Source organism: Gorilla gorilla, chromosome 6, assembly GCF_029281585.2.
Source record: "Gorilla gorilla gorilla isolate KB3781 chromosome 6, NHGRI_mGorGor1-v2.1_pri, whole genome shotgun sequence".
Lineage (NCBI taxonomy): Eukaryota > Metazoa > Chordata > Mammalia > Primates > Hominidae > Gorilla > Gorilla gorilla.
The window spans coordinates 112256039-112272583 of record NC_073230.2 but is presented as its reverse complement, the minus strand read 5'-3'; the positions used below and the strand labels follow the sequence as shown (position 1 = coordinate 112272583).

The window sequence follows — 16545 nt, the reverse complement described above, 5'->3', positions numbered from 1 at the left end:
GCTGGTGCTTCTTTTTGGGTTGGCCTGAGAGGAGTATGGGGTCAGAGTGAGAATGACATTGAGAGTTGAGGACCACAAAGCCCTAGCCAGGAAGAGAGTGTAGAATAGCAATACAATATACTTCTAAGTCCCTGACTTATGATATTTGTGCAGATAGAAGAAATAAATGAGCAAATCAGAAAAGAGAAAGAGGAAGCTGAGGCTCGTATGCGACAAGCATCTAAGAACACAGAGAAATCAACTGGTGGAGGTGGAAATGGAAGTAAAAATTGGTCAGAAGATGATCTACAATTACTAATTAAAGCTGTGAATCTGTTCCCTGCTGGAACAAATTCAAGGTACTGGTTTTAATGAAACTTTTCTTCAACTCACACTGGAGCCTGGAGATAATGTAGACAGACTCCAAATAGCAGCACTTGTTATCACAGAAACTTGCAGAGATAAATTCTGTGCCACAGTAGAAAAGTGTGAAAAGTGAGGTGCATTTTGAAGCTATCAGTCTTACTCATTGCAGTACACATGCACATATACATATGACAGAATACTTATTTCTCAGGAAATTGAAGATCATGAGACAAGTCTTGACTTATGTTGGCTTACTCTGTCATGGCTTGTGCTAGGGATTAGGTTTTCTGTAGTTTTTCTTTTACAGTCTTGCTCTTTGTTTCTTCCCACCTCAAGCTGGAGCTTGAGTTTAACTCCAAGAAAGCCCTAGAGATCCAGCGTCCCTAATTCTATAGATGAAACCAAGGCTGTTTTCAGAATGATTGATCTTCTGAAGAAATTTATTAAACTGGCAGTATACACAAATAAGTGGTTTTATTTATGTTGATTTGTACACCGAATCTGTAAGATGTATGGACTTAAAACCAAGATTATAGTTGATTTAAACACATGAAAAGCAAAAACCGTAGTCCAGGCAACAGGAATTTACAGTAGCAGCATAATTAGACCACCAATCTGAGCTCATTCTGTACATACTATAACCTTTCTGCAGTAAAAATTTAATGGTTTTTGTCGTTTCATTTTGTTTTTCCTTACTATTCATATTATTGTATAATATATCCTATCAGATGGGAAGTTATTGCTAATTACATGAACATACATTCTTCCTCTGGAGTCAAAAGAACTGCCAAAGATGTTATTGGCAAAGCAAAGAGTCTCCAAAAACTTGGTGAGTTTTGAGAAGTCCATTTGTTACTTTAAACACCTATTTTTAAAATAACTTATGCAATTTAATGAAAGATTAAATGAGATGATGTGTTAAGTATTAAATTTTTTTCATTTCTCAGACCCTCATCAAAAAGATGACATAAATAAAAAGGCATTTGATAAGTTTAAAAAAGAACATGGAGTGGTACCTCAAGCAGACAACGCAACACCTTCAGAACGATTTGAAGGTAAATTTTGCTTTTCTAAACGTAGAAAATGCTAGCCATGTATCTGTGCTGCTTGGACGTACAAGACTTAGGGTCTGTGTTCAGAATGATAGGGAAATAAAATGTTTAGCAGACTGGAAGCTGTAAGCAAACATTTCCAGGGCAAAGATTTACTTCACCTAACCATTAAAAATGGAGGATTGCAGTTGTTCCATTTCAGATGCCATTAGAGAAGGGGGCTGTTTGTTTTGCTTACCAGGTTTTACAAATCAGTGTTAGAGGATATTATTGGGACTAAAGAATAGTGTTTTATCGGGATAATTGCTTGATTTTGAGAAATGTACTGTAATTATATAAGAAAATGTCCTTATGTTTAAGGAAAAACACAGAAGTGTTAAGGAATAAAGAGGCATCATGTCTGTAACTTATGGTTCAAAGTATGTCTGTACATATAGGTAAAAATAATTAGCAAATATGAAAATGTTCACATTTGGGGAATGTAGGCAGAGTATACAGGGATTCTTTCTACTCCTCTAAAATTATTTCAAAATAAAATGTTAAAAATTGTTAGGGTTCAAAATCAGCCTGGGAAACATAGTTAAGACTCAAAAAAAAAAAATGTTAGGGTTTGATATTATCTTGGGTGTTGTGATTACTCTAGACCAATGCTTTTCATATTACAAATCATGACCCATCACTGGGTCATGAAGTCAATTTAGTGTGTTGAATAGAAAATGAGTGTTACACCCATTATATGGGTGGGTATACTTGTGAAACTCTTGATCACGTGTGTCTTTGGGATGTGATATAAATTTTTTTCTTGCTATGACAAGGTTTGAAAGCAGTTTATGTGGAAAAAGTTCTTTCACTTCATGTTTTGTAAGCCACCAATCCTTTCTTAAACTAATCGCAGAAAGATGCTTTTGGATTAATAGACTTGACTATACATAAGCTGTTTCTTTCTTCTAAGAGTCCCAGTTTTACCTATATTCTTTAATCTTGCTTATTATCCCAAAATTTCAACTTAAAGATATGAGACTTACAGTGTTATATAGGGGAGGAAAATCATTGCAAAAATCAGCGGTGACTTGTTTGGCTGAGTTAGGCATTATTTCGGTTCTTTTAATAAAGGTAAGTAACAAGGCAGGGTTTCAGAACACCTGAAAGACGCTTCTAAAGGAGTTTATTCTCCTGCACCTTTATCTCCACAAAATACAACAGGTATTAGCACACTAGTCTCAGCTCTTTCTTAGGGGGACTTGTTTCCATGTTGGAGGGAGGTGGGCCCTGATATTTGTCCAGTCTGCTTTCTGTGAGGAGAGGTGACCCTGTGAAAGCAAGAGTGACTGGCAATAGTGCTATGTGGGTATGACTCCTTTGCCTCTTTTATGGAAATGGGAAGGCTCCTTCCTCTTCAGTTGTACCATTAAACAGCAAGCTGGCACCATTTTTTGAAAAGTGATTTCTCATAGGAGTTTTGCAACAGTACGTTTAATTTATTTTGGTATTGTGAAGTAACTGGAGAACAGCAGGAAATACTGCCATGTCACTTCCATCTTTTTTCCAAGAGAGGAAATAAAATCTATGGTATTTAGGGCTTTAAACCAATACAAGGAAATTCAACAAAAGACTTCCTAGAACTTAAAAGCTACCTTCAAAAAAGCTTCTTAGGCACCTTAGGTACCATCAAATATACAAATTCTCTGCTTTGTTTTGAATAGGTGGTGGTTTTGTTTTTTTTTTTTTTTTTCCTTTAATTGGGAAGGAACTTTGGTTTCTAGGCTTAACTTTTAACAGATCTCACAGGCCGCAGTTTCTAGTAGTAGTCAGGCTACTGGTAGTATTAGTCTGTGTTGTCACTGCAGTCTGAAATAACTAAATTGCCAGAAGTCCATTAACTTAACCAAATCAGCTTTCTACCACTTAACATTCTACTTTTACCTACACAAGTGGACTGTGTAATACTTAACATCCTTAAGAAATATATTTGTTTCTGACACACATCTTAGATGTTTTCTGAAATATACAAGGTTTAGTTGAAGAACCACAATAGCAGTTATTGGAAGTGTTCAGCATCGGCTCCCAAGATTTTAGCAGATGTGACGAAGAGAACACCACACTACAACACAATCTAATCTCAGCTTGCCTCTCCAGCACTGGTACCTTGGGCACTTGGCTTAATTTTGCTAGGTTTGTTTCCTTCAGTGTAAAACAAGAATGGTTTCCAGGCTTTCTATCCAGCAAAAGTTTAACTGTGAGGAAGCTCTTTTACCTATTCTGTAAGGAAGTAGATTTATCAGAACTCTTAATGAATTGTGGTTGTGTTTTTGAGTCCAAGAGTCCAACAGTACTATACATTTAAATATGGCTTTTTACCAGTCTGGTGAGTGTATTACATTGATTTTTAAGAGATAAACAGTACAAGGTAGATCTTTACTATTGTGTTTTAAAAGCCTTTGAGATTTTATTTTCTGGGATGTGAGCCATCTGAAATTTTTTCTCTTATTAACACTCAGAGGGCTATATGTATCTCTCATCTCTACAAGTTTATTTTCAAAATGACACATCCCAGATTGAAATGGGCACTTAGCGAACACTTGTGGACCACAATACTTGTCTGGGAACATGTTCAAAGACAGTTTTCAAATAAAAATTTTTCTTAAACAGGTCCATATACAGACTTCACCCCTTGGACAACGGAAGAACAGAAGCTTTTGGAACAAGCTTTGAAAACATACCCAGTAAATACACCTGAAAGATGGGAAAAAATAGCAGAAGCGGTGCCTGGCAGGACAAAGAAGGACTGCATGAAACGATACAAGGTTGCAGACTTAAGCGTTTATAGATTGTTGTATTTTAAATTGTAGCTTGGGTTATATAGCTCATATTTTATGTCTATTAAGTGGTTAATAATATAGTGCTTATTTCAATACCAGTAGTTATGGGGCCAATATTATTAGGAATGAGCAACCTTAGAAACTTTCTAGGCCCTGGCAGATACTGAAATCAGTATATTTAGTACTATCTATCTTAGTTGTTTGAATTATTTACACCAAACACTAGATTAAAATGTCTGTTTTTAAATCGCAGCTTCTTAAATCACACTTTTCTCCCTTCCTAGGAACTTGTCGAGATGGTAAAAGCAAAGAAAGCTGCTCAAGAACAAGTGCTGAATGCAAGTAGAGCCAAGAAATGACAATCTTTGTTGTGTGTGCATTTTTATAATAAAACTGAAAATACTGTAAACATTTTCATTCTTAAAATTATACTCATGGTAATAATTTGAAAGTATGCTGCTTCCAACATAATTTCTCAGAGAACAAAGACTGACCATTAATACAAAACAACCTTCAGAGGGGTAGTCTTTTTATCCTTTGAAAGTATGATACAGTATTTAATTCAAATTTCCAAATGTATATACATGTTCATTTTTATTTTTTTCTAGCTCTGTTTTATAAATACATGTGTTCAAACAATCTTGATTAGGAGCATTTTAATCACGAAGCCAACACATGTTACTGCGTATCTGTTTAAAATCTGGTAGTTGCTTAATGGGACCTAAGGATTAAAAAGAAGAGTTAATTAAAAGTACTTGGCCAACTTTTTGCATAGAAGAAAAGAAGCCAGGCTTACCAACAGCAGCAATAGCTGGACTCCTATTATAAATGTATTTGGTACATACTTCTCGAATTGTCTCAGCATTCACAGCCTGAAATATGGAAGACACTGTCATTCAGCTGTTTGTTTGTAGTAAAAACAAAGTCTATACCTGGAACTTTTTAAAACTAAAGCAAGATGAAAGATACATCTTCTCAGCTTTTGTAACAAGGATCTTTTTACACATGACCCAATAGTAACTCAGGACTACTTACATCAATTCTTGCTTCAAGCTCAGGGATGGGAATCCTTCTATTATAGCATAACATTTGCCTACCAATATCTTCACAAATTGGAGTTGAACCTGTTTAAAGAGAAGGAAAAATTAACTATTGGAATACAGATCAACCATATGAAAACAGAACCTATATCTTTATTTTTACCATCAAGCTGCAACAACATGTTTGTTTTCAGAAGATTTCTGGCTCGTGCAACCTCACTTTCTGTGACACTTGTACAGAGTCGCATCCTAAAAAACGTGGAAAAACAGTAGTAGTTGGAAAATGTTGTATTTCATGAGTTAATGACCTAAGAATGATGATGCCATCTTCTACACAAAACATACAGGTGATTACAATTTAATTCCAATGCTAAGCAAAAGCTAAAATGATTATTTTCCCCAGTATTAATTTCTCAAAAATGATACATAAACATGCCTAATTACGCATTAGCAGACAAAGGCTTTATACAAATGGGCTGATCACATTTTCAGAAATGCTATAAGCATCTTGAGACTTCATGAGTCCTCATCTGTTGGAGTCTGATATGCTATGGGTTAAGTCAGTGGGTCATTCATTGGTTTCTGAAAACAATGAGTAGAGTCTAACTTAAATCTAATTTTTAACAATAATTACATCCTAGTTGACTAGATTTAGAAAGATGTAAACCAATTAAGAATAGTGGAGGAAAGGAACCAGAGCTAAATGTTTTCCAAGAAGCTGCAAGCCTTTCTGCCCATCTACTGACTCAATATACTTTGTTTTCTTTTAGCAGTGGCAACTTCAGATTTACTTTCCCTTCAACCAGATTACTTTCAGAGATATTTTCCAAACAACTTCTAGTTGGCTTTTAAACTTTTAGGATCATCTTTCTGAATTAACCTGCTTCTGAAAGATTAAAACTTTCAGCCAGGTGTGGTGGCTCACGCCTGTAATCCCAGCACTTTGGGAGGCTGAGAAGGGTGGATCTCCTGAGGTCAGGAGTTCAGGACTAGCCTGACCAACATGGTAAAACCCCATCTCTACTAAAAATACAAAAAATTAGCCAGGCATCGTGGCCATGGTGGTGCACCTGTAATCCCAGCTATTCGGGAGGCTGAGGTGGGAGAATGGCTTGAACCTGGGAGGCGGAGGCTGCAGTGAGCCGAGATGGCGCAACTACACTCCAGCCTAGGCAACAGAGCAAGACCTCATCTCAAAAAAAAAAAAAAAAAAAAAAAAAAATTCTATAGTATAAATCAGCTTCACATCTTGAGACTTAGGAAAAACCAACTGCAACCTTTAAAAACATGGCAACTACTGTTTATCTAGGTCTCTTAATTAAAAGGTAAAATTACCATAAATCACCATAAAGTATAAATAAAAAACTAGTTTAAAACGAATTAAAGGCAAAATTTAAATTACTTAAAGCTATTTTCTCACCATTCTTTTTGGACAACATGTAGCATGTCTGCAACAGTGGATGGTTCACAAACCATATACAGTCCCCATAATCCTGTATCTGTGTAGGAAGTGTTGAAAGACTGAAAGCTATGGCAAAGATTGCCATGACAAGTGAGCTGGGCCAGCTTGCTAGATAAATTCTGCAAGGAAAAAAAAATTCCAAGAGAATTTTAATTATACATGTCCAAAATACAGAAAGAAAAATGGAGTGTGTGGAAAATAGTGAATATCCTTAGAGGCTGTTTCCTAGTTTTATTCAACATCTCAGTAGTAGAGTTAAAATTCAGTATGACTAAGAATTGTGTTTATTATCTCACTTACCCAGTGCACCCCCTGGAGAAATTCATGTTATAAAAGCAATGAGTCCTTATAATTAATGTAGTAGCTATACCTACTTCTAAAACTAGATGGCTATTATCAACCCAATTTCTAGGACTCTTGGCTACATACGCTTAAAGATTCAAAGTTATATTGCATATGAAGCTTAAGATTATTTAGATGAAATGTATTTTGGAGAAATCTATGAGTAAAGACAAATCTATACAATCTGTTTTGAAATAATTCCAACTTACAAAAAAGTTGCAAAAACAGTACAGAAAATTTCATTTATCCAGATTCCCTGTTATTTTACCATGTTTGCTTTATTCTCTTTATACAAGTTTTTTCAACTGAGTTTTAGATGTGATGCTTCTTGCCCCAAATACTTTCGTATGTACTTGTGAAAAACAAGGAAATTAATGTTCTTACATCACCTTGGTATAGTTCCTCAGTATCTGTGGAGAATTGGTTCCCAGATCCCTGTGGATACCAAAATCCACAGATGCTAGAGCCCTCATGTAATATGGTATATGTAATATTTGCATATAAGCACATTCTCCTGTATACTTTAAATCATCTCTAGATAAATACCCAATCCATGTAAATGCTATGTAAATAGTTGTTATACTATATTGTTTACGAAGTGACCAAAAAAAAAGTCCATACGTTTAGTACAGATGCAACCATCCATTTGTTCCCCAAAATTTTCCACCTATGGTTGGTTGAATCCACGGATATGGAACCCACAGATATAGAGGGCCTACTGACTATTAAAATTAGGATATTAACATTGATATAGTACTTCTAGCTAATTCTTCTGTCCTTATTCAAATTTTGCCACTAATAAACTTTGTGGCAAAGAAAAAAAGAAACTTTTTCTGGCCCACATGCAATCCAGGATCAGTTTATATTTTTAAGTCAGAATTCACAGTACAAGACTCTATTCTGCCACTTTAAAAAAGGATTCTTACAAAGAACTTATATTTAAGAAAACATGATAATCTTCCATCTGTTATGGAAAATTTCTTTTAAAATCACTTACCATTCCTCCCCCAAAAGAGCGATCCCAGTTGCCAATCAGCGTGTTTGCAACCATGAGACAGATTGTATCTGGATGTGCCCAACCAACAGCTTCAACAGCTATTGCAAGGTGCGCCAAAGGCATCTTGTCATCCCTCACACGAATCTAGTTAAGATAAAACAGGAGGACCTCTAGTTAAGATTAACATTATATAACATGCTTATTAAGAAGGAAAAAATCACCAGTCCCATTAACTGCAAAGTTAAAATGCACACCAGGACTCTATTTTGATTTTTTAACTATCAGGCCTCATTACATTGTTGAGTTTAATCTAGAAGAATTAAGATTAAATTAGGGAAAAATTACTTTTCCCAAAGCATTTTACTACAGACAGGCACCATATGGTTTACCTGGTCAAAAAGGGTTGCATCATTTCACTGGTAGAAATCAATCCTTTGTGTTTGTCAATCTGAATTTGTCTTTTTCTTTCTTTTTTTTGAGACAGAGTCTCACTCTGTCGCCCAGCCTGGAGTGCAGTGGCACCATCTCGGCTCACTGCAACCTCGGCCTCCCATGTTCAAGCAATTTTGCCTCAGCCTCCCGAGTAGCTGGGACTACAGGCATGCACCACCACGCCCAGCTAATTTTTGTATTTTTAGTAGAGACGGAGTTTCACCATGTTGGTGAGGCTGGTCTCAAACTCCTAACCTCAAGTGACACACTCGCCTCAGCCTCTCCAAGTGCTGGGATTACAGGCGTGAGCCACCGTGCCCGGCCTCAATCTGAACTTTTCTACTGAAATGTCGTATTGACGTTACAGGTTTATTTTTGTACTGCCAATGCTATAGTTCTAGGCAGCTGCCAGTATCAGGGCATTTTCCAGATACTACTTTGAGCATCATCCTCAACATGGCAAACTAAGCAGCTAGTGGGGCTTAAAGCTAGTTGATAACTAGTAGATCCCCTGCAAGTTCTGGCTCTAACAGTTACTACCCCCTCCCAAAACATACTGTGGGCAAAACTGAGCCAAGAGTAAACCTGAAGTGAAACTCAAAATATGGGGTTTAAAAGATTACTTCCAGATATTACAATATGTAAATTGGCATAGTGCCAAAGAAAAAGCACAAAAAGACCAAATTATAAACTGCTCTTAAAACCTTTGCTTCCTTTCAGACTAGAATGGAGAAATTTAAAAACAAAACAAAGAAAACCTTGCTTCCTTAGGAAAGAAAAATAGGTGGTTAAACAATACGGAAGAGGAAGGAATGTAAGCAAATGAGTACATCCTCTTCCCTTTTCCTATTATTCCATTCTTTTCCTACTGGAAATATGCACATTTTGTTTACTTATGTGTAAATACAACACAAGGAACCCAAAAGGCTAAATACTAGCTGGAAGGCTTGCCCTACCTCACTTCCTGTGAATTTGCAGGGAGGCAGAGCTGGTATTTCTCCTTTGTGTGTGCATAAAGAGTCACCGAAATGAAACTTTGCTAAGTCAAGCAATTCATCATGGGAAACACCTAAATTGAAAGAAAATATTTTCACATGTATCTAGCAGCAATATAGTTTACAATAATCCCTAGGTGGTATAATGTGATGTACATTACACATGAACTATCTACACTCACTAAAAGCCATTATTTAAGAGTAAGCTCACATAGCACACCTATTTCCTTGGTGTTGCAAAGCTTGAGGTTGCACAGCTTTCTCATTTTGTAGAGCAAATGACAGTTTTCATCAACAGACCAGTGGATTCACAGCTAAGAATAAGACAACTTGAAAACTCCACGTTTTACAAAATCATTTTCTATTAAATTATAAAAACCTCTGGGATCCAAACTAGCAAAAAATGCCAATTTTCAAAAAAAAAAAAATTTTTTTAGTGGAAAATACAAATATGGGCTCTATCTAATTTTTAAAAAGCTGGAGCTAGGCATGGTGGCTCACGCCTATAATCCCAGTTCTTTAGGAGGCTGAGGTGGGAGGATCATTTGAGTTCAGGAGTTCAAGACCAGCCTGGACAACATAGCAAGACTCTGTCTCAATAAAATAAATTTTAAAAGCTGGGTGCCATGGCTCACACCTGTAATCCCGGCACTTTGGGAAGTCAAGGTGGGCAGGTCACTTGAGATCAGGAGTTCAAGACCAGCCTGGCCAATATGGTAAAACCCTGTCTCTACTAAAAATACAAAAATTAGCTGGGCATGGTAGCAGGCGCCTGTAATAATCCCAGCTATTCAGGAGGCTGAGGCAGGAGAATCGCTTGAACCTAGGAGGCGGAGTTTGCAGTGAGCTGAGATCACACCACTGCACTCCAACTTGGGTGACAGAGCAAGACTCTGTCTCTAAAATAAATAAAATTAAATAAATAAATAAAGCTGGATACACAGATATACTTTATTCTCCGTGCTCTGCTATCAGAACTCAGGAACAGGGCCCCGTGTGGTGGCTCACGCCTGTAATCCCAACACTTTCGGAGGCTGAGGCAGGCAGATCACCTGAGGTCAGAGGTAGAGGTAGACCAGCCTGACCAACATGGAGAAACCCCATCCCTACTAAAAATACAAAATTAGTAGGGTATGATGGCGAATGCCTGTAATCCCAGCTACTCGGGAGGCTAAGGCGAGACAATCAGTTGAATCCGGAAGGCGGAGTTTGCGGTGAGCCAAGATGATGCCATTGCACTCCAGCCTGGGCAATAAGAGCAAAACTCCATCTCAAAAAAAAAAAAAAAAAAAAAAAAACTCAGGAACAAAATAGTGTCATCTAAATTTCTGAATACATCAATAGGTATCCAAATGCAAAAACTCAGGAATTAGACTCTATATCCCTTACTTGAGACCCAAATTAAGATTCTTTAACTTAATTTATAATTAAAATGTTAAATTATAATTTTATAATAAATGAAGCTAGGATACAAAAAACTATTTGGCAAATAAAAGCTATACATCCTGATGATTAGCCTAGAAGAGATAAATGGTAGCCAAGACATAATTCAGAGGTCAGCAGAAACTTAAAACTGGCCTATTTCATTGAATTTAAGATGCAATCATTTATAAGGCACATCACTTAGGTAGTATTTAAAATGAATACTAATTAATCTATAAGCCATTAAACTAAAGATATCTCAACTTTAGCTATGTCAAAATGAACCCATGAACCAAAGTAAAACTTATTTTGTCCACATGCCACCAACAATGGCAGAGAGGTCCCAGAAAGCTTGGTTGTTGAGGACCCATCTAACAAGTCTCTTGTCCCATTTCCAAGGCAGTTTCAAACACTTAAGCCCAAGTCTGCAAGAGCCAATTTAGAAACAATGTCACTCAAGAGAATTTCAGAGTGCACTTCCTGCCATGTACAATGAAGGTAGCTACAATGAATAACATGTTTGATATTTTAATGTTTTCATCTTCTCCATTACCCCGCAGGTACTTAGCTCAGAAATCAATCCAGAGCAACTAGAATTTTTAAATTATAATTTCTAAAAAGAGAAAAATTTACAACATGAAAGAACACTTCGCTTTGCTCTAATATTAAAAAATACAAAGAAATGAAAACTGGAGACCAGGTGCGGTCACGCCTGTAATCCCCAAGTTTTGGGAGGCCAAGGTGGAAGGATAACTTGAGCTCAGGAGATTGAAATCAGCCTGGGCAACATAGTTAAGAATCCATCTCTATTTCTATAAATGTATTTTAAAAAGAAAAAAATAAAAAACTGGAAACCAATTAAAATGTACTGCTGTCTAGATTCAGACTGCCAGGAAATCTGGCAATATCTGTTGTCAATTTTTTTTTTCATTCACTGGCTTCAAACATGACCTCAAGGAAACCTTCTGAAGTCACCTGCATGTTTGGATTCCCACTCAACATTCTTATGGCTCCCTATGTGCTTCTCCTTCCCAAAAATTAGATCTATTAAATGAATGATTGAACAAATCAAAGAATGAACATACCCGTTCCATGCTTGAACAAGGACGAAGTTGGTTCTCAAGAAATAATTTAAAATCTCAAAAAATTCTCAAAGTACAGAACACTATCTTCCAACTCTCTCCCAGTTCACTCCTTTGCCCTTTTCTTGCACGTTCTACTATGTACGCTTATGTATTGAACAGTTCATTAAGTCTTTCTATAAATAAAACCTACTTTTTTTTTTTTTTTTTGAGACAGTCTCACTCTGTCGCCCACGCTGGAGTGCAGTGGTGCAATCTTGGCTCACTGTAACCTCCGCCTCCTGGGTTCAAGCAATTCTCCTACCTCAGCCTCCCGAGTAGCTGGGACTACAGGCGCATGTCACCATGCCCAGCTACTTTGTATTTTTAGTAGAGACGGGTTTCACCATATTAGTCAGGCTGGTCTTGAACTCCTGACCTCGTGATCCGCCCACCTCGGCCTCCCAGAGTGCTGGGATTACAGGCGTGAGTCACCATGCCTGGCCTAAATGAAACCTACTTTAAAAAAAATAGAGGGAAAGTCTGATTCCAGTGCTCCACATTCCCCTTACACACTATCAGTTATTTGCTATGTAAATGAAAATTCTTAGGATATCTCCCAACAGGATCAAACTAATAAGCATACCACTCCAACAACTGTGTTTAAAACATTTGTAGAAATTTAAATTGACTAACCTCCAGCAGCAGCAAGCACTATTCTTGGCCCCTTATAATGTGTGGTTATATAATCCACTAAGTCCTTACGACTTATAGATCTGTAAATGAAGTAAAACAATTTTTAAAGGAAACCAAAAAAAAACCAGATCTTCACATAATATACCTGAAATCAAATTGGACCATAACTGTATCCTAAAATGCAGTCAGAAATAGGATACAGGCAACACATCAAAGAACTTCACCTTTTTTACATCAAGGAAAAAATACACCATTACTGGTTTATTCCCGAAGTACCTATGAACTCACGTGCTTGGGAGCTAGGTGGGACTAAAATGTAGCTAACTACAATTTCATTTAGATTACCAGGGGAAAAATTGCTTTCTGAAACATACTTTTTGAAAGTTTGTAAATGTTTATTTTCAACATTCATAAATTCCCTTATACACCAAGAAATTCTGTTATACCTACTTGATATTTTCAGTTGGTCCCAAAATTGTCCGTCCAAGTGCAGTATTTTGATAAGCTGTGGCATGAAGATAATCAAAAACAACTTCTTGTAAATTGGTTTCAACTTCCTGCATCTCTCTAAGGATTACTCCACGCTCACGTTCAATCTCTGCTTCTCCCAATGTGCTGTTTTGTATTATATCAGCAAGAATTTCTACAGCTAATGGAAAATAAAATATAAGAAAACGCGCCAGCAATCTTAACTTTCACTATTAAAATCTATTAAACCAAAATTAGAAATCATGACACTGAGCCATCACTCAATACTAAATGATTAGCCTAGGAGAAAAACATCAGATATACTTAACAGGACAAAATTAAAATTTAACATATAAACCCCTATAGTACAAAAGATTTTTTCCTTGGGGAAAAAGTATAAATTTGCCATCACCTTGTAATGACTCTACCTACTTAAAAAATGCTAGGGAAATTTGCATATTAACATAGATTGTTCTATATGAAAATTACAAAGTTATATATATTAGTCTGAAAATACCTAGCTAGCAATGTACAGAGGGTTCGTATCACCCAAGTACTTACTATGCAAGTTCCCACAGCAATGACAGTGTTATGTTAAGAAGCAAAGAACTGGTCAGGCACCGTGGCTCACACCTATATAATCCCAGCACTTTGGGAGGCTAATATGGGCTTGAGCCCAGGAGTTCCAGACCAACCTGGGGAACATGCCAAAATCCTGTCTCTACAAAAAATACAAAAATTAGCTTCGTGTGGTGGCATGTGCCCGTAGTCCCTGCTACTCGGGAGGCTGAGATGGGAGGATGGGTGGAGCTCGGGAGGCAAAGGTTGCAGTGAGCTGCGATTGCACCACTGCACTCTCGCCTGGGCAACAGAGAAAAGAATCCTTACAATCTAAAATATGCCCCAAATGAATCACAGAATTGTGTGTTCTCAAACCCTAATTTGCAAAAAGCCAAAAGTGAAGTGGAACATGTCATATTAGGCCATTAAGCAATTTTATCAGAAAAAGCGCATACCTCTCCAAAAAAAAACTGCTTCATTCTTGAAGAATTAGTACATAGTTGCAATCATAAATCTAAATTTCATTAATACGATGTTATAAAATAAACTTACAATCTTAAGTTTCTTTTTTTTCCTCTAAGAGACAAGGTCTCATTATGCTGCCCAGACTGGACTCAAAATTCCTGGGCTCAAACAATCCTCCTGCCTCAGCTTCCTCCAAGTAGCCAAGACTAAAGGCATGTACTACCATGTCTGATTTAGGTTTCATTTTTTTACTCTACTATAAACTGTTGTTGCTTGTTTTAATTAAGTTCACTTTAAGGGGCACTGTCTCAGAACTGATTATGTTCAAATACTAAGAACATGACATAACAAACTATTATAGTAAGCTGTGGCTGAGATCATGACCAAAAGGAAAATATCTGTAAAACCAAATAAAACCCATCTGTCCAGATGAGAGAACAGAGTCCAGTAAAATGGGTGAGAAAGAGCCCATAGACAAATGGAAGGACAAGAATTCCTGTGTAAAAATCCTCCTTTATGTGGGATTGGTGGTCTACCCTGGTAGTTTCCAAAGGCGGGGAGGGGGGCTCCTATTTCCCAGTCTGTTTTAATCTGAATCTTTTTTTAAAATGTATATTTAATATATGTTAGTATAGTAGCACATGTATTTAACTTACAAGTATACATACATTAAGGATATATGATCAACTTTCTTACCAATAAAAGTGATCATCATGCACACGTATGTTTACTGCAGCACTATTCACAATAGCAAAGACTTGGAACCAACCCAAATGTCTATCAGTGATAGAGTGGATTAAGAAAATATGGCACATATACACCATGGAATACTATGCATCCATAAAAAAGGATGAGTTCATGTCCTTTGTAGGAACATGGATGAAGCTGGAAACCATCATTCTGAGCAAACTATCACAAGGACAAAAAACCAAACACCGCATGTTCTCACTCATAGGTGGGAATTGAACAATGAACACTTGGACACGAGGTGGGAACATCACACACCGGAGCCTGTCATGGGGTTGTGGGAGCAGGGAGGGATAGCGTTAGGAGATATACCTAATGTAAATGACGAGTTAACGGGTGCAGCACACCAACACGGCACATGTATACATATGTAACAAACCTGCACGTTGTACACATGTACCCTAGAACTTAAAGTATAATAATAAAAAATAAAAATTAAAAAAAAAGAATAAGTGATCATAAAAACCTGGAGACCATTAGTCTAAATATCTAATTATTACTTCAAATACCAGGCTTCACACCCAGGGTGAAGGGTGAAAAACCCCAAGTAAATCCCCAAAGTTGGAGCTGCTTCAGAGAGCACTTCCATTTTGTATTCCTCAGGGAAAGCCCCTCTGTTTTTCCACTCCCACTAGCAGAAGCTCTGTCGTTCCCAGCTAGATGCCAGGAGAAAAGGGGGAAAAAAGTCTTTTAACTTCATCCTTCCTTTTTCTGTTTCTCCTTTTTGCCTTCCCTGTTGTTCTGTGTAAATAAAGGAAGGAACTAGGCTGGAATGAACAACTCTTTAAAGAACCTTGGCCTAGCCCTATGTTCTTGGTCCCTAATTAGTCCTGGGACAAAAACTGTCTCTATTGGTTTTGTTATTCAAACCAACACACCCTCCATCGTTGCTGTCATTTTTGTTTTAATGAAAAAGTTAGGGTATCATATTAAGTATTTTAGTTATTTACAGGTGATGGGTTTCTTATTTTATTGTTTTGACAAAGCAAATGAATCTGGTAAGAAGACACGCACTTGAGTCCACAGTAAGCCACCTGATAGCTATGCAATCCTGGGCAAGTCAGAGTCTGGGCTTCAATTTCCACAACTGCAAGGTAGAAACACCTATGCACATCAAATGGATAATATATACACAAAAGTAGTTGTGTTAAGTGCCATTTAAACATTATTAATGAAAGTCTATTAGGAATCCAAAATTGCAAAGTAATAACTACAACTACAGAAGGACCTTAAAGGTTAAAAATTTCACTAATGGCCGTGCACAGTGGCTCACGCCTATAATCCCAGCACTTTGGGAGGCCAAGGCAGGTGGGTCACTTGAGGTCAGGAGTTTAAGTCCAGCCTGGCCAACATGGTAGAACCCATCTCTACTAAAAATATAAAAACTAGCCAGCTATGGTGGCAGGAGCCTATAATCCCAGCTACTCAGGAGGCTGAGGCAGGAGAATCACTTGAACCCAGGAGGCAGAGGTTGCAGCAAGCCGAGATCACACCACTGCACTCCAGCCTAGGTGACAGAGCGAGACTCTCTCTCTAAACAAAAATAATGAGTTTACCAATTAGCTCTAAAACTGCTAAATTTTGTTGTTAATTCTTCCACTGGGAAATGTTTTGTGTAATAACTTTTAAGAGAGTCAAAAC

At 37.2% G+C, this 16545-nt stretch overlaps 2 protein-coding genes across 5 annotated transcripts in view; one reads left to right on the top strand and one right to left on the bottom strand.

The window, feature by feature from the left end:
- DNAJC2 (DnaJ heat shock protein family (Hsp40) member C2) overlaps positions 1–4625 on the top strand; it is a 32841-nt gene extending 28216 nt beyond the window's left edge. For both annotated transcript variants that reach the window (XM_031013037.3, XM_055392549.2), the window contains 5 exons: positions 154–338; positions 1074–1174; positions 1293–1400; positions 4047–4201; positions 4501–4625. In XM_031013037.3, coding sequence (XP_030868897.1) covers positions 154–338; positions 1074–1174; positions 1293–1400; positions 4047–4201; positions 4501–4575 — 624 coding nt within the window. In that variant the 3' untranslated portion in view covers positions 4576–4625. The remainder of the gene's footprint in view (positions 1–153; positions 339–1073; positions 1175–1292; positions 1401–4046; positions 4202–4500) is intronic.
- The window catches only part of PMPCB (peptidase, mitochondrial processing subunit beta), a 34787-nt gene that overhangs the window by 15004 nt on the left and 3238 nt on the right, over positions 1–16545 (bottom strand). For 2 of the 3 annotated variants that reach the window (XM_063708694.1, XM_055392552.2), the window contains exons 5-12: positions 13114–13312; positions 12664–12743; positions 9446–9558; positions 8058–8201; positions 6677–6837; positions 5420–5505; positions 5252–5340; positions 5013–5088 (exon numbers count right to left, since the gene is read on the bottom strand). In XM_063708694.1, the coding sequence (XP_063564764.1) occupies positions 5013–5088; positions 5252–5340; positions 5420–5505; positions 6677–6837; positions 8058–8201; positions 9446–9558; positions 12664–12743; positions 13114–13312 (948 nt within the window). Of the gene's footprint in view, positions 1–4728; positions 4938–5012; positions 5089–5251; positions 5341–5419; positions 5506–6676; positions 6838–8057; positions 8202–9445; positions 9559–12663; positions 12744–13113; positions 13313–16545 lie in introns of those variants that run through there. The other variant, XM_019030900.4, reaches the window with a different exon arrangement.